General features: G+C 32.5%; 2 protein-coding genes and 1 pseudogene across 2 annotated transcripts; 2 read left to right on the forward strand and 1 right to left on the reverse strand.

The window, feature by feature from the left end:
• Positions 516–6053, reverse strand: LOC110011586 (annotated as a pseudogene).
• On the forward strand, positions 6891–11318 carry LOC105155748 (UBP1-associated protein 2A-like). Its single transcript, XM_011071681.2, has 2 exons — positions 6891–8342; positions 11026–11318. The coding sequence occupies exon 1, from the start codon at positions 7014–7016 to the stop codon at positions 8340–8342; it is 1329 nt and encodes a 442-aa protein (XP_011069983.1). The 5' UTR covers positions 6891–7013; the 3' UTR covers positions 11026–11318.
• On the forward strand, positions 12241–15121 carry LOC105155749 (40S ribosomal protein S2-4-like). Its single transcript, XM_011071682.2, has 2 exons — positions 12241–12923; positions 14783–15121. The coding sequence occupies exons 1-2, from the start codon at positions 12330–12332 to the stop codon at positions 14936–14938; spliced, it is 750 nt and encodes a 249-aa protein (XP_011069984.1). The 5' UTR covers positions 12241–12329; the 3' UTR covers positions 14939–15121.

The raw sequence follows: 19527 nt of genomic DNA on the forward strand, positions 1-19527 counted from the left end.
AAAAAGTCGCAATTCTTGTCGTTTCAATGCTGAATTTTGCAAAAGTTGCTGGAATTAATCATGTATCATGTCATTTTTTTTTTAATTTTTAATCCATATTAGCAAAAATGAATTACAATCAGAATAAAATCTTAATTTAAATGGATCACGTAAGACATATATAATTTATTTTGACGAATTTTGCAAAATTCAACAGTAAAATGGCCAGTTTGGCCCATCATTAATATTTTATTTATTTAGTTTCTACTTTTTAAATAGTGATTTGAGACCAGCCTATATATTTTACTTTCCGATCTTGACTTGGATACCATATATACACCATTCTGGTCCACCTGTTATATATATTAGTCAGAAACGCAAATATAATAATACTTTTATGAAGAATTCATATGTAAAGTAAAATAATTTTTTTAAAAAAAATAAAATTGATAGACGAAAAATTGTAAGACACGAAAAGAGTGCTCTCTTTTAGTAATAAGATATAAATATAAAGTGAATTATTTTTTCAACATCTTTCAAAGTTTAAATCCTGTTAAAGGATATAATTCCTTACAGAAATCCCTTGCCAATTCCTTGCCGAACTCCTCAATGTTCCTGTCCGAACTCCCTCCCTCATCAATAGCCTCCCTTGCCAATTCCTTCTACTTGGTGCCATTCCCTCTAATTTCTTCTCCATCTCCTTCCACTGAGGCATCGCCACCATAGGCACACGCAACCTCAATGCCTGAGGAAGCAACGCACAACATCGTGTGCCAGGACTTCTAGCTATGGGCACCACGACATTATCAATCCTTTATCAGACGTTTCCTCATGAAAGTTCTCGAGAAAAGGAACGAATCACCCACAATTAAGGTTGTTAGAGCCCGTGCTAGTTCTCTAGTTTGCTCAGGGCTTAATCGTGCCAAACTTCCAAATAAGACATAGATAACTGATTTAGGTTGTTTTTCACTGAGCCAATTTTTGCAGACTCTGGTTGTTGGCTTCAAGACATTGACATCATATCCTTCATCGTCCTGCAATCGTTTGTCTAAGTACATCGATGGTATAGTTGGTCCGATTGCCTTCACTTGCCATTTTCTTGACGTCCATTTAGTTACCTGTCAATATTGACTAGTTTAACAAATCGCAAGATAGAGATTAAGGAGATAAATGCATTTTTTATTAATATCAGCAAATACGGTAAATTTTGACTAATAGAGGAATTTATTTATTAAACGAAATCAAACTTCAAGGGTGCTAGATGTAATTTTTCTAACTACAGGGGTTCAACGTGTAATTATATCCAATCTCAAAGAAATTAAGTATAATTATCCCTATGAATTTTTGTCTTTACCACACAAAATTCATGTTATGTAATAAAATTGATAAAAGTTGTGATATTTAATGGGTGAAATAAATAAATTAAAATTCCTATAATTGTGAAATTCGACTTAAATACCTCTTCTTCCAACTTGTAAAAAGTGTTGACAAAGATTGAGTCCGCCTTGAGAACATTCTGAAACCGATTCACAACCATCTCGAACAACAGGTACAACCCGTAAAAGTAAATAAAAGAAGGCATCTCTTCGAATCTCAACAGTGGCAACCCGAGGACCATCACCACTTCACCCCGCTGCAATAGGGGTTCAGCTCCCCACAATACACCTGATAATAAATACTATCCACGGCGCATGACTGCGTAAAAAACGTTGTCGGCCGCCAACAGCCCAAACCGTTAAGCCAGTTCCAGGGCCCATAGGATAAACGAGTCGTAAACCACGCAGTCGATGGGGCAACCCGAATTCGCGAGGTCTCGCAGAAGCCCGGTTAGAGTTTGTGGCCCAACTTGTTGAAACTGGGCCAGGAACTCCTTGTGGGTTTTCGCTTGAGCCCGCCCGCCTTCATTGAACCCGTCGGAGATCAACCCGATTGAAATGGATCCTCCGGATAAACCTTTGATGGTTTTGAGCATGAATCCGGTCAAGGCCAAAGTGGTCTTGAGGCGTTTGTGGGATAAGCGTTTGGCGAATTGAAGCATGGGGTTGATGTGGCCTTGTATCGGGTATGGTAGGATTAAACACTAAGGGCCCGCTTGGTTGTATTTTCAATGAGATTTTTTCCACTTTTCACTATTTGGGATTTTGTTTGGTCAAGCCATTTTCATTGAAAATGCATTCCTATTTTAATTATCAATTTTTTGAAATTATAGGTCACATGGGTTTGTCATACTTGTCTTATCTTGTCAACATATTTTTTCTTGTTTCAAATCAATTAAAATTATTTCAAATGGCAAGACTCACTTTGATTATTTTATAATTTTACATGTTCAATCAATTTGGTCATCTGTCACATCAAAAATAATATACCTATATTCAACATTCTCACACCTATATACATATATTTGAAAACAACTAATCCGAACATATTCTCAATTTTTGCACAAAAACTAATAAAGCATTTCTACACATTTTCAATTATTGAAAACTGAAAATAAAAATGAAAACACAACCAAACGGGCCCTAAGCTGTTTCGTTTGCATTTGCTTTCTTTGTATCCATTCTGCCTCACAACCTCTACCAATTTTGCTTAGTTTGATCCTCAATCAAGTGTCTGTATATAACATGTGTGTCATACATTTATTGTATGATTGTTATACAATTCTTGAAATATATACTTTTCGTGTAATTGCTTTATTTCGATCAAACCTAATTTGAAATAGAAATTTTGTAACTATTTTTGTGACTTATACTCGAACTTGTTCCGATACTATGCTGACGACACAAATATTTATATATACGTTGTTTACATGTCTGATATGTTTGTAATTGAACATGTAGTCTAAATATGATGTGGCGAAGTAGCAAGATTTTGTTGTCAGAGGTTTGAAGAGAAATTGGAGTTGCGTATTTGGGTTGTGGATTGGGATTTAGGCGTGAATGTGATAATGCAATCCCATACGTTTACTGGACATTGTCTCTATGGACGGACGCTTGCGCAAAGGCTATACTTTTTTTTAAGAGTTAAATATATTTTGCACCTCTAAACTATGTATTTGGTCATATTTACAGCTCTAAAATATGAAAAGTGATTAAAAAAAAAAAAATACTCTTTTCACATACCCTCTATATTTTTCATTTTACTCTTTAAAATATGTTTAATTAAAAAATCTCCATCAGAACTGCTTATAGTGATTTAAAAAAATATATTAAAATTTATAACTTTTTTCTAAAATTATGAGTATACAAAAAATATTTATAAGCTCAATATATGCAGATATATTTTACAAAGTAAAAATTTATGTTAAAAAAGTACATGTAAATATGTGTAAATACATAATGCATATAATACTATAGAAAAAGTATGTGATATAACTTATAAATTCTTATTCAATTACATGTCCATGTAATAAAGTACATCATATCATTACTCAAAATATTGTAGAATATTACATATTAATTACACTACAAGAAAATATGATATTAGTAACAAACTATCAAGTGATAATTTTAACGTTATCATTAATAATATATATTAAGTGACAATAATTTTTATCTTGTCACACACACCCTCTGTAATTATGGTTTATCTCAACAGAAATAACCATTTAAGATGATAAGATAATTTCTGCTGTCACTAATACATTATACAACCCTAGTGGAATGACGTATGTCATCAAAATTTTATATTCAATCCTCAACCTTATAGTATTTATGAATATAAGGAAAGGAGAGAAGTACAGTTTCTCATTATTACAAAATTTTAAATGCAGATTCATTGAAAATCTAATATATAAGTAATTATGCAGTTAGAGCTCTCAACTCAAGATTTTACTGCTAATCCAACTACTAATACTGATGATCGTCTAGTCACCATGTGTTATTCCCAGAAAAAAAAAATAGTGGCCAGGGATGAGTTGCCAACTTAGTAAGTGTATAGCTAATTAGTATATATATATATATATATATATATATACATACACTGCAGCTCAAATATAATGCAATCATATCTTGTCACTAAATACAATTAGTGACTTATCTATAATGACAACATAAAATAGTGGCAACTATTATTTGTTGTTACTAATTCGTCACTGTACATGAGTCACTAATTGTATTTAGTGATAATTTTATGCATATTTTTTTTATCAATAATTCATATTAATAATAATTTTTACAAAATAACAGTAATTATTAAAATCATTAAATATCTTATTGTGAAAAATAAAAATTCTTGTCACTAAATATATATAATTAGTGATGATATTAAAATTGTCACTTGATTTTTTTTGTCACTAATCTTCTCTTTTCTTGTAATGTTATATTAATAAATTTGCATATTGTACAATGTGTGTATATATATATATATATGTTCATTGTAATATTTTTAAATTGTATTGATAATTTATTTTTATAAAAATTTAATTAATATATATAACAACACCAGCAAGAATTATGTAAATCTTTTACTAGATATGTAAAAAATATAAGGATGGTAAATTTATAGAGTTTAAACAGACTCTATATTTCATAATGAAAATCATAAACTTTGGGTAGTGTTTATTTTAAATAAATTTTTTATAATAATTCAGATTATATTTAGAAGAATGATTGTAATAGACATATTTTAGCGGTGTAAATAATAAGGTCATTATCGTCATAAAAAAATTGGTCCATATTATGATGAGCTATTTTGTTATATTTTATGGGGTGTAAATATACTTTATGCATAATTCAGGAGTGAAAAATGTATTTAACCATTTTTTTAATAATTATACTTTCGTCCTTTCAGATTTGGTATTATTACATGTAAATATTTTATAATTTAAAAATTTATATTTAGTATTTTTGACATTTGTTTATGCCTAACAAATAAATCCTTCTGTTAGTCAGGTCAAAATTCACAAAGTTTTTTAAATTAGCAAAAAGTTTGAATGAAAATTCATATTAGCATTGATTGACTTATTACTAACTTATTACATGGCAAGCAAACCTTTATGATCAAACTGCATTTATAAGGGGTAAGATACACATCCCCATATGCATTAGTATGTGAAGATATATAACAGTAGTTTGGTTATTAAAATATTTATTTGACGTGCATAAAGTCAGGTAATAAATCAATTAGAGATAAATATGAATTTTCATTCATTTTCTTTTGTACAGTAAATATGATGAATTTTAACTAACGGATTGACCTATTTGTTAGAAGGAAACAAACGTCAGAGGTACTAGCTATAATTTTTCAAACCACAAGAAGTCTACATGTAATTATACTAAACTTCTAGAGAGGGCAGTGTAATTATCCCTTTTTTTTTTTAAGAAAAATGTTACTTGAGTTTTTCTTTTCTCTTATAAAATTTAGTTCATTACATCTCCAGTACATTCAAATTCAAAATTTAATTCAGTTCATCAATATTTTTAAACTAACAAATATATTTAAATGAAACACAAAAAAGTAATAAACTACTATGAAAATAGAATATCCACTTATATTTATAGGATTTGAACCATAACTTTTTTATTGTGATGCCTCACTCTTATAACCACTGCAATGCTTTCATCATATGGTTAGTTTCAATTTAACTAAAAATCAGTCCAAATAAAAGTTCCAATAGATTTGTGATGAGGACTTTAAGCATATCTTGAGTAATTAATGGTGGTAATTAACTTGTAATGCCTTTGTCACACATTAATTAAGAATTAATAAATAAACACTTTATCGGGACGATAAAATGTTTGGTTTGGCTATAAAACGAAAAGATACCATTAGGCCTGTTAATAGACCGGCAATATGCAAACTTATATTCATTATACTAACATTCTTCTTTCTTAAAATTTGATATAATTATACATAAATTTTCTGTGATTTGAAAAATTACATCTAACACTCTTGAAATTTACTTTTACCTAACAAATGAGTCTCTCAATTAATTAAAATTTACCAAATTTGTTGTTTTAACAATGGCCTAAAACAAGAAAAGTGCAAAAGTGTAATATCAAACACACATAGGCACAAATAAGATGGCAACAAAGGGGCTGGTTTATGTGATTGTCAAGCCCACTAAGCACCTTCATTATCATTTTCATTAATTACTCATTCCATCTATTTCCTAATTATGAATTTATATCTTTATCTTGTCCCGTTAAACTTAGGGTTAATTATATTTTGTCATCCGAACTATAGTTGTTTTTATATTTTACCATTTAATTTTTTTTGTGTGCCAACTTACTATCTCAACTTTACGAAATTTTGCACTTTGTTATTTATAATTATTTTTTAATCAAATTTTTTGTCCAAAAAACATCATATGCCGTACACATGTGATATTTAAGAGTTATTTAGTGTGATATTTTTCGTATATGCACATCATGTGATATTTTTTTAGCAAAAGTTGATATGGTAAGTTGATAAAAAACAAGTTTCAGTGATAAAATATAAAAACGAGTATAGTTAAAATGGTAAATTGTAATTTACCCTTAATTTAATTTTTATATAATAATAGTTATTATTGTGAACATTATAATTTTGAAGTTATGTTTTTATTTTATTTTTTGATATCTTTAAATAAGGTAAAACTCTATATAGAAAAAGATATTCTTTTTAAAACGACTATTTTAATTGAATTATTATAGTGATACGTTGTTTTTCAATTTGTACTGTGTATGTCAATATTATAAAAATATACGAGATTTTATTTTTGAAATTTTTATCTAAAATATTAAATAAGACATAATTGGTAATAGTGAGAGGAAGAAATATTTATTTAATAACATTCAATGAATTATAATGAAATTGGTGTTGGTGACTTATAAGATGAAACATTTTGTCAGAAATTAATGGAGGAAAATGCAGCTGTGTAAAAAGCGTGGTATAAACCCTTCACGGTGCGAACGCGCTTTCAAAATCGTCAGTTGTTGCATATCCGTTGCTTTGACCGGGCAGCAAAACTGTGCAAAATCCAGAAATTCTTAAACCCTAATTAAGTGGGACTGGAGGCTGCCGCATCGGAGTGGAAGGCTCTCGGAATTGCTTCAATGGCGAAGAAACGAAAAGCCCCTTCTTCTCAACAGACTAATGAATCGAAGCCCAAGTTAATTCGTGAAGAAGTTGTAGAGGAAGAAGAAGAGGAAACCTCTGAGGAAGAAGAGCAAGAATCCGAAGAAGAAGAAGAATCCGAAGCAGAGTCATCTTCAGAGGAGGAGGAATCAGAATCCGAAGATGAAGAAGAAGAGTCATCTTCTTCTGAAGACGAAGCAAACGACGAAGCATCAAAAAGAGAAACCCTTCGCGAATTATTGGAGCCCTTCGGGAAAGCCCAAATCATAGACCTTCTTAAGGAGGCGGCCGCAAAGGACCCGAAACTCCTATCGAAAATCGTGCAGGTGGCGGATTCGGATCCTACCCACCGGAAAATATTTGTACACGGTCTCGGTTGGGACGCCACTTCCGAGCAGCTTGTCCAGGCATTCAAGCCCTTCGGTGAAATTGAGGAGAGCAAGTTAATTACTGACAAGAACACGGGCCGTGCCAAAGGCTACGCCTTTGTGTTGTTCAAAACGCGGGCTGCTGCCAGAAAGGCTCTAAAAGTTCCCCAGAAGAGGATTGGAAGCAGGACTGTTTCGTGTCAGCTGGCGGCTGTTGGCCCGGCTGCTGCGACGGGAGCGACTGAGGGAGGCAGCCGGAAGATTTATGTGGGGAATGTTGGGCCCCATGTTAGTGCTGAGAAGCTAAAAGCATTTTTCGGGAGGTTTGGGGAGATTGAGGAAGGGCCGATGGGGCTAGATCCGGCTACTAATAAGTTTAAAGGGTTTGCAATTATTACTTATAAGTCACCAGAAGGGTATAAAAAGGCAATGGAGGAGCCGATTAAGGTGTTTGAGAATTGTCAATTTCACTGCAAAAAGTTTGTGGAGAAAGACAACAAGAACAATGTTTCTGTACAAAGTAGTGTCAGTAGTATGAATTCTGCTGTTACTGATGTCAGTTACAATAACTTGGGAGTGAATACAGGGATTTTGGGAACTAATTTGAATGCGAGTGGGCTTTTGATGGCGCATAATCCTGGAATTGGATTGGCCGGGAATGCAATCATGGCAGCAGGATATAATCCAGCAGGTTTAGTGGCCTCCGGATTGAGTACGCCAATTGCGGGTATGACTGGTAATTATGGAATAAATAGCATGAGCCCTGGCGTGATTGGGAACTATGGATCACAAGCAGCTTTGCATGGCTTGGGAGCCTTCCAGAATGCTCAAACGGGGCAAACCTCCATGGGGACAGCAGCAACGGCAACTACAGCAACAAGGGCTCCAACAAGTGGAGTATCCACACCAGCAACATTTCCTTCCTATTTCAGCCGCTAGGTAAGATATCCTTAACTATGTTAACTTCTTTTAAAGCAGAAATATGTAATCTTTGCTGTATTTTCTCAAGATAAGCTTTCATTCCTTTCTTCAATTTGCCTCTGGAATGAAAATGTTACGTGGCAGAGTTTTAAGCTTCTGGAAAGGATACTAAAGGTTGTTAGCTTTTTCTTGGTTTTAGACCATTCACACGACGTTACCGAACTCAACAAGCTATGCAGAAGTCACCTGGTTTTTTCTGGCATAGTTAGTTTGCCTTAATTAACTTGTCACAAATGTACCTGATATGAACTTTGGGATATATGGTAACTAAGGTAATGTTTGTCTCTCTTTTCTCGAAGAGCTCGACCTAGTTGGGTGGTCAACGTGGATTCTTTTGGCATGTTTGCTTCTCTTAAGGGCTCTATTTTGAAATTGGGTCCAGTTTGCTCCATTTGTTTGACATTAATACATTGGATTGTCATTACCCAATTAAGGAACTTCAAAACAACTTAACCCAATTTCAGTCAGCCCACTCGCCAATTTCTTATCTATTATTACACTGTATACACGGGTTTATATATCCGCTATATAATAGTTGTATTGTTAAGGAAATGGTGCAAACAATTTCACCTCCCTGTCTGCGTGTGGCCTGTTGTATGCCCATGTACGTACGCATTTTCAATTATTCAGCTATATATTCGCGTTTAATTAATATGTAGACATAGTAAGTATGTACACACCTACAAGTTCATAGTTAATCTATTACTTTTTTGTCTATTAATTAATTGACTACCGATATATGTGTAAACATATATGTGTACAGAGAAAAGTTTTTCTTTATATAAAAAATATATGCATGCTATACATTTGCATATAATTTTTTTCTGACTCATGCTATGTCATGTCACGTACCTAATACCTCCTTATTGTATTTGTTTCATACCCTGTATGTTACTATATGTTAAAGCATGTTAATGACGGTTACATTTATATATATGCATTAATAATCACATCAATTAAGTATTATCACGCTACATTATGAATATTAATCACTAGTTTGACATGTCGTATTACAATATTTTTGTGCTCCAGATCTGAACATATTTTTCTCAACTTCACCAATTTCTGACAAATGCAGAATTTAAAATCTAATCCAACACAATTTTACAGTCAACTAGAAAATTCAATGTTTTACACATCTAAGACCCAAAGTTGATCAAACTTTCTTAGAAAAGAGAAAGGAACATTGTTGTGGTGTTTTGCAGCATAATAAAATTGTTTTGGATGTTTGGCTTTAAAAGTTCTGAGTTTTGATAAAATTTAGTGTGGTTAAGGAAACATATGTTTGGTTAGGAAAATTTGGTGATGAAAATGTCAGTCATATCTAGTTAGTGCGATTATTTGTAGTTTACTGTAATATTATTTAGTGGATGTGATTATTTGTCTTTATTATAATGTCTATATATATACTAATGATATTTAGATGTGCATGTAGATGTATCCATATTTAGATGTAAGCATCATATTGCTCCTTAACACTTATATGAATGAAAACCATCATTAACATGTTAGCATAGGTTAATGTGTGACAAAGTATACAAATTCGCTATAGGGGACATGGTATGAGTTGAAATAAAATTATGTGGTAATGTAATAGTATACATGTATTTATAAATTTTACTTGTGTAGTTTGATATTGAATTGAATTAGTTACAAACTTATAGGTGTGTACATTTAAACTAGTGTAACCCTTTAAATACACAAATGTACTATTTAGTATTTACATATGTATATTATGTGAATTGTAAAGATGCACATATATAACTGAAAAAAAGGGGTACAGCGGGATATCATGATGGTGGGTATGTAATGATGGAGAGGGCTCTGAGAGGCAAGTTGCGTCCAGAAAGTGAGAGTAAGAATTGAGCTGAATAGGGTATCTAAAGTTCATATCCGTCAAATCATAATATTTTGCCACTTGAAAATAAGTTTGGATTGTGTTACTGAAGATAGTGGTGGTGCTAAACTGGTTTAAGTGGGGGGTAGTGGATATGGGCTGGAATGCTAATAATAAAGTTGTGGCAGCAGATGTGGCCTGGCTTGGTAGGGACATGTGTCTTCAATGGTGAAGAGTAGACGTTGGTGATGGTTATGGATTTTCATTCATTAGGTACCTGTTGCTTGTTCTCCCTTAGTAGAAGCTGAATCGGACTTTGTTTGTTTGTTGCTTTTGATGCAATGAAAAGTACCAACCATGTATGGGTTGCAGTATTTTTACTTTCATGGGGGCAAAACTTTGACCTGCTGCTTCACTTTTTGCATAGAGTTAATGACAGAGGCAACATCATTGACAAATAGAATCTTGTATACAAGCCAATTTAAATCCCTCAAGGCAGCTTTCGGGTAACTAGAGGAGTTTAATCAAATATCAGGACTCAAAGTTAATACTCGGCTTCATCTTCCCTAGAAGAGCTTTGGTTCTAGTTGGGCATGTGCGGCCTTTGATGAGTCGGTCTTGCTATACTCGAACTATCTTTCAGTCATCCTCCTTGAGGAACACTGGAAGAGGTTACATGCTTGCTCCAATTTTAATTCACCTGGAAGAATTCTTATTATGTTCTTGCCCCATTTTGCTGCTCTTCTTTTGCCTCGCTCTCAACCTTGTTCATTTAGAAAATTAACAGATTGTTCTTGCAAACAGGTTCATGTCACTGTTCAACAACGCTATTGATCTGTACAACCACATTGGGTTAGTTGAATTGTTTCCAGGACAAACTGGATATCTATGCTCTTGTTTTGTATCACTACAGACGTCGCGCACATCTTTTCTCTTTGTTTCTTTTCTTGCAACTTTCTCCTGTTCTTGTTTTGAGAGCATGTACATATTATTCATATAGTTTCAGATGTCTGAAAACCTCGAGTTAACTCCACTGATACTGGAAAAACGATTTATTATCATAATCTGCCAAACTTATACTAAATTTCAATTTTGTAGCAAGTGCTTGTTGGCTGAGTTAGTAAATATTTGATGGATTATAGTCCTCGGATGGTTGTGCCAACGTGAGGGGTGCGTTAGTCGGTAATCTGTAAGCACTCTTATGATTTTGGAGTGTTGGGGAATTTTTTTGTAAGAAAAAAAATCATTTCTATCAGTTGCATTTTGGTCCGAATTCTGATCTTGAACTGACAAATGAATCATGGTACTATATATTTAGAAAACATAAAATTATTATAAGAAGTATCCGTATTTCAATCAATTACAAAATAACCTTCTCTTTAATTATTTGGTTGTCTATAGTTTTTACTCAATTTAAAATGTTTTAGTTTATTTTGTCTTTCTTTTATTTCATTGAATTAAACAAATACAACTGAACTTGTAGCTTATAGCATGCATCCACTGTGTGTCCATTGTTAGTTTTATATTAAAGCACAAGTCAAAAGCGTGTTATTTAATTAAACATTATAAAAAAATATTACAAATATACCGTAAAAGCCGTAGAATTGCAATTCTACTCATTGAAAATTCTTTGAGAAACACAAAAATATCCACTCATTGGTAAAATTTAAAAAAAAAAAAAACTTTTTTATTCAATGGAAATAAAAAAATGGAATTTCAACTTTGCAATTTAACTAAAATCTCATAGGTTATAGTAGAAAATTCGTTTTTGAATTATATCAATATCTCGATAAATTGAACAGTGTATCAATATGACTACAAATAATTTACATAAAATATGAATGAAATTGAAACGTGCAATCTCAAACTCGTTGGTGAATTTTTTTTAACATTTTAAAACTTTTGTGTATATTTTTAGTAGCTGGATACCAAGAAGCCCAAAAGGCCCAAACTGAGTGGGCCAAATGTGATAAATGGGCTTAGGGTTTAGTTCAGTATTTATATAAACCCCTCACTGATCCTAGGGTTACACTCTCTTGCTACACACAAATACCACAAGCATTCGCTAGCCCTCTAATCCTCTCAAACATCATCTCTTTGCGGGAAGTATGGCGGAGAGAGGCGGAGACCGTGGTGGTCCCCGCCGCGAAACCGAGGAGGAGAAGTGGGTGCCGGTGACGAAGCTCGGCAGATTGGTGAGAGACGGTAAGATCAAATCCGTAGAGCAAATCTACCTCCACTCTCTTCCAATCAAGGAATACCAAATCGTGGATGCCCTGGTGGGACCTTCTCTCAAGGATGAGGTGATGAAAATCATGCCGGTCCAGAAGCAGACCCGAGCTGGTCAGAGGACCCGATTCAAGGCGTTCGTGGTGGTCGGGGATGGGAACGGTCACGTGGGGTTAGGTGTGAAGTGCTCTAAGGAGGTGGCTACTGCCATCCGTGGAGCCATCATATTGGCTAAGTTGTCTGTGATTCCAGTGAGGAGGGGGTACTGGGGGAACAAGATTGGAAAGCCGCATACAGTGCCTTGCAAGGTTACCGGGAAATGTGGGTCTGTTACGGTGCGGATGGTCCCTGCTCCCCGTGGAGCTGGTATCGTTGCTGCCCGTGTGCCTAAGAAAGTGCTCCAGTTTGCCGGTATTGAGGATGTTTTTACCTCCTCCCGTGGATCTACCAAGACTCTTGGAAACTTTGTGAAGGTCTAATCATTTACTACTTGCAGTTATTTTCTTATTATGTGCATTTAATATTTTTTGATGTTTGGTAGAATTGCTTTAGTGACGCACTGAATTAATCTCTTTTGTTGCTGCCCGTAAGGTGCATGTTAAAACACTTAGACACGCTTACATGTCCTGTCTTAGTACTTGGTTCTGGACTTTGATGTGAACTTTTGTTCTTCAAACTTGAATTGATAATAACTTAAGCTTTCTGCAGAACTGTGGGCATGTTATGTGCAAGTCAAAATCTTTATACGTTTCCTGATGTGTACCTACTATATCTACCTGATTTTTTTTTAGAGCTTTCCTCCGCTAATTGACTGTTTTACATAGTGTGGATGATTCTTTGAAATTTTTAATTGATATGGCTTTTCTAATACTATGTACATTTGGATTTATAATTTGATTAGTATTTGATTGTACGGTGCATTTCTGCTAAATGGTTGCTTTGCTGTCGTACAATGTGCCTTTTTAGAATATGTTTGTCATAGTTGCTTAAATGTGTTTTAAGAGCTGGAGGTTCTTGACATTGTTAAATTAATGTCTCAGAATGAGCATCTTGAATTTTTCTTATAATATTATTGTAATTCCATAGTTCTTAGGTGAGGGTTAATTATTTTTTTATTAATAAAAAATAAATGAATTATATTAATATAATTTAAATAAATATCATACTAAAAATATAACCACGACTCGAATTAAAAAAATATTTTTTTAATAAAAAAGCCATGTCGTGGTTCGAAACCACGATATGGAAATTATTTTTTAAAAAAATAACCATGTCGTGATTTGAAATCACGATTTGATATATATATATATATATTATTTTAAATTTCCTTTTAAAAACAAGGCTGAACTTGAGTCAACCTTGAATTTATTTTTACAAGGCTGACTCGTGTCAGCCTTGTATTTAATATATATTTTTCTTAAATTTTGTTTAATTATTTTTTTATAAATTAATTATATAAAATTAATTTTTAACAACATATTAAAGTCCAAAAAATCATAATATTAAAATTGGATTAATTTAAAAAATTACAATTAAGTATACAAATGTAATGGTATATTTTTTTTGTACCATTGTAAAAAATACAATGAACTATATAATTTCAAATATAAAAAATGTCCACCTGTTCCACAATTGAGTCTGTGGTGTTGACGTCGAGGTCTTTTTATTTTCTCGCCCACATTTTGCATTGGCTCATTTTGCGCCTCATTATCATCATCATTGAACCGACTTGATGTTATTGCAGAACTAGATGCCACATTATCGCGTTATGTTGTAGTATCATTTCCAATAACCTCCATATTGTGATTGTGGACTTTAATATATGTTAAAAATTAATTTTATATTTAATATATAAAAAATTTAATTAAACAAAATTTAAAAAAAAAATATCAAATAAAAGGCTGACTTGAGTCAGCCTTGTTTTTAAAAGGAAATTAAAAGAAAATATTAAGTCGGGATTTGAAATCACGACTTGGTTTTTTTTAAAAAAAAATAATTTGCATGTCGTGGTTTGACACCACGACATGGATTTTTTTATAAAAAAATAATTTTTAATTCAAGTCGTAGTTTGTAACCATGACTTGTTATATTTTTATTATGGTATTTATTTATATTATATTGATATAATTTATTTATTTTTTTATTAATAAAAAAAATTAACCCTCTCAGGTCATGATGAAAATCTGATATGGGGATGTATTATGCCTCATCCGTTGGGGTTGGGGGTGTGTGTCTGCTTTAACAATATCTTGCTTGGGAAAGATTACTATCTGTGAAGTTATGTCAGGATTAATCATGTTATTGTTTATTAATGCAAACATGTTCTTTACAGGCAACCTTTGAGTGTCTGCTGAAGACTTATGGGTTCCTAACTCCAGACTTCTGGAGGGAGACTCGGTTCACAAAATCTCCGTTCCAAGAGTACACTGATCTCTTGGCAAAGCCCACTTCCAAGATTGTCCAGGTGGTGGATACCCCAGATGCCTGAGCAGTTATGTTAGGTGGTTTCATAATAGATTACTAGTTGAAATTTTGTTTCCGTTCTGATGAATGCTTTGTTAAGTGACTTTCATCTTTTAAACTGTTGTCTTTATCCTGAATTGGATTGAATACTTCTTTTTTCTGTTTGTTCCTAATGCAAGGATACTTACCATCTTTAATTCTTTTGACATTTTTCTGTGCTACGAGCTAAATTTGTCCTTGTAATCTTCAGCTCCATTCCAAGATTGTTCCCTTACTGTGTCGTTGCTTTCATCCTCACGTTCTAAAATTTGTTAATATTGCTGCCTTTACCCCGTGTGAATCTATATTGGGCTTCGTGAGATGATTTAGGGGGGTACAAGGTTTGCAGCAACGGACATATGCCTTCATAGATCAGATTTCATGTAACCCATGTATCCAACAATCAGCAATGGGCTGCGTCTATAGTGGATGAATTGGTTCCAACTCAGTTGTCACTTGTAAGTGTCCTCTTGCTCCCATTTCATCCAAGGATACGGCTCCATTTGGTCAACCCTAATATGAGTCTACTGAAGTGGGTGTAGTTAGTTTCGACGCAAACTTCTGTACAGCACTCTCTGCACATAATGTGGTATTCTTGTAGACAAGTCAATGATTTGGACCATTTGGTCGGGTTCAAGTCTCTTAATTGGATTGGGTCATAGAGGATCTACTTTTACATGGTCTGTATCTGGACCCGTTCTGTTGTCATCTACTTGTGGAAATTCTTTTACCCAAATCAGGTTAGATTTACTAAATTAGTCACGGAGCAAGTATTATATATTTTTCACTTACTTTTCTTGAATTGTATGTAAACTTTATAAAATATGTAATACATTTGATAAATAATTTAATTTAAATTTGATTTGATTTAAAATTTTTTGGGACCCTATGACACCAAAACTATCTCATGACAATAAATTTCGTGATGTTTTAATAAATTGAACAAAAATAAAAGTCAATGATATTAAATATAACTTTTTAAATTATAAAAATTTATGTATAATCATACTAAATTTAAATGTAGCATGGTGTAACTATCCGTATAGTAAGTGAGTAAGATTGAAGGACTTTGGTCCACAAAACGAGTGATTATATATAGAGGGAGTTGAGAGATTTTTTGATGGATGCGCTCATAAGACCTTGAAAAAGAACAATTGACAGAAATCTAAACTTACTTTCAAAGTGAGAGGAGTGAATATTTATATGGATAAAATAAAGAAATATAAAGGTTGTTCGCACGACCTTATTGCCTTTATTGATGTTTTGTTAAAATTTATGAATTATGGTTTTAAATTGTTTAAATTTAATTAATTTAAACTAAATCATAAACGGCTTGCGATCAAATTTTTTATACTTATTAGTAAAATTGTAAATATGAAACTTTTTTTTGACATTCAAACTTTAGCCTTTTCTTTTAAAAATATTATTTTTATTTTTAAATATTCTTGACGTTGATCACAATTAAACGTACAACTTTTGTTGCAACTTATTTTCACATAAAAAAAATAAATTATTGAAAACACCCTCATAATCTTAAGGATTAGATAGAGAAATATATGCACGAGTATATAATAATAAGGGTAATTACACTTTTTTTAGATTTGTTATAATTAAACGTAGAATACTTGTGATCTGAAAATTATGTTTAATATTAAGATTTACATTTGTCTAACAAATAGGTCCCTTCGTTAATTAAAATCTATTTATGGGCCTAATTAAGGTAGAGAGATTTAAATTTCTACTCATATCATAGAGTTTCTTAGCCTAGTCAGGTACCATATGAACAAGCCTGAGAAAATTTCTGTATGGCTTCTCGATTTCTCGACAAAGAGAAATATGACCATTCAAATGTAAATAAAAAGAAAATTCTTTTTTTTTAAAATATACTTCTTACTATTAGGTGTATTGAATTTATTAATATTAATTTTTAAAAAAATTAATGACAAAGGATATTTACCCTTGATTAACTTACTGACGTGTTGTAGGTTGAAAAATTTTTCTTTGACTAAACTACCCTTATAACGGTGAGATATACCTCCTCACATGCATTAAAATGTAAATATATATAAGGGTTATTTCATCATAAAAATAATTATTTGATATGTGATAAATAAATTATTCATTGTTAATGTCAGCAAATTTTGTGAATTTTGACTCATTGAAGAATTTATTTATTGGACGAAAGCGAACCTCAAGGTAATAAATGTAATTTTCTAAAGGCAAAATTGCATAAAACCCCCTTGTATTTTAAAAATACAACAAAAATCCTGTTGAAAAATTGGCCCAGGACAAAAATGGTAGGCCCAAAACCCTCGGCCGAATCCCTCACTCGCTTGGATGGCAGTCCATCCACCAACTTGACCCGTTGACTCGACCCGCTTCGTCCGACTCGGCTACTTAACTCCCTAATCTTAATCCTTTCCCTAAGCCCCCTCATTTTGCATTGCCGCTGTTTTCTCTCTTCATCTTCCTCATCTATCTCTCTCTCCCTTGTTTCTTTAAACCGCATTTTTCATGGCCTCGACAAATTTTCCACCTCCTTCTTTTTCAATGTTCAACCACTATGAACAATATCAGTAAACCAAAAATCTCTCTTGTTCTTCATGAACTTCTTTATTGTATGTTTTTGAGAAAATACCTAAATGGTGTAGGTTGGTTGTGGTTTTGGTCCTTGGTGAATTGGGTTACTGTTTCTGGTAAAACTTGCAATCAATGAGTGTGGTTGGTAACCTGAGTGGCCGCAAGAGACCCTTCACCGGATCTGTCCTTTGAGCCTAAAATACTTACTGTTGTTATTCTTGCACATATCTATAAAGTCATTCATTAAATTTGTAATTTTAGTATATTTGTTGGATTTTATAGTTTGTATATTTAAGGATTTTTATAACCCATTTTTATTGTAATAATTGAGTTAGGGCTCATCATTTTTGGGATAAAATTCCCAAAAGTGGTATCAAAGGTTGATCTTTGATCTCTCGCCTTGGTGGTGGTAACCTCTAAAACCCTCCTCTTTTCTTTTTTGCAATTTTTCATTACTGTTGGTAATTTTTTCTGTAAATATTTTGCTAAAACTGCCACATTTTTTTTTGACGATATCTCTGTTAAAGTTTATCTCTAGTACTGTTTTTTGCTCGGTGCGAAAATATTTTGAGATTATTATCTTTGCTTTATGTGAAATATTTTTAGATATTAATATCTGAAAATTGTGAGAAATATTTATGAAATTTCTTTTTACTTAGTGCAAAAATCTATTAATAATTTTGTTCAGTGCAAAAAAGAAATATGTTGGAAAATTGGCCAAGGACCAAATTCGGTAGGCCCAAACTCATCACCTAGAAAGCCTTACCTAACCCGATTCCCATTTTTAGATTATTGAAACCCTTCGCATTCTTATTCTTTTCATTTGGCTGAACCCTCCTTGTATTCTTTCCTCTTTCTTGGTTTTTTGTGCCATCATCAATGGCTTCTGTCTATTTATTCACTACCTTCGGGAAGAAAAAAAAAAAAAGAGAAACAATTGATGAAAAAAATAAAAGAGATAGGTGAACCTAAGTGGTTCGATGATGCCTTAGTGGCCGTGTGTGTGTCTTTGTGGCATGGGTTAGCTTTGGTGGCTGTTGTCTCTTAGCGGGTTTGAGCAACCGGTGGTTGGGTTGCCGGCCTTTGTGGCTGTGGGCTTTTCTATCGGATCCAGCTCCCTGAGTCGAAATTATTTATCGTTGCTGTTTTTCTCACTATATGTAATCGTTGTTATATTGATTTATATTCCGTTGTAATACTTCTTTTCGCTTTATTGGGCTCGCTGGGAGGATAAATTTCCAACAAACCCCATATAATTTGAAAATAGGCAAAATACCCCCTGTATTTTAAAAAATTCAGCTCGCTCTCCCTTTTTTGATCGAGGCGTAACGACGTTAAATTTAATTATCGCCTGACCGTTATACATTTATGTTGACTGACTTATATTATATATAAATAATTAGAAAATATAAAAAATAAATTATTTTATATATAAATTAGAAAGGAAAAAAGAAAATCTTACTCCCACAGCCCACCCCACCCCCGCTGCCTCCTCCCATCCCCAAGCCCCTACCATACCAGATTGAATATGGTGGCGACAACGTCTCCCAAAAAAAATCATCGTCGTGGCCCAGATTAGACCTGGGCAAAATGTACCCTAGATTCACCATCCCCTCCTGTGTGGGTTTTTTTTTAATTTTTTAATTAACTTAATTATAGTCATTAAATATATATTTTAGTTAATCAATAATATTTTTAGATAATTATAATAATTATATTCATATTTAATTAATTTTTTTGTTTGATATATATGTAATTTCTTTTTTCTTTTAAATATATATACTAATTTAAATAAAATATCATTTATAAAAAAAATATAATTAATAAAATATTTAACCTAAATAATAATTTAAATTAGTTTATAAATTATAATTATTTAAGATTTATATTCATGTACATATCTAAATTTGAAAAATACAATTTAGTATAATCTTCTTTATAATGTAAATTTTTTTATTTTTTTGGCATTTTTTTTTTAATATAAATATATTTGTA

This window comes from Sesamum indicum, linkage group LG2, assembly GCF_000512975.1.
Source record: "Sesamum indicum cultivar Zhongzhi No. 13 linkage group LG2, S_indicum_v1.0, whole genome shotgun sequence".
Lineage (NCBI taxonomy): Eukaryota > Viridiplantae > Streptophyta > Magnoliopsida > Lamiales > Pedaliaceae > Sesamum > Sesamum indicum.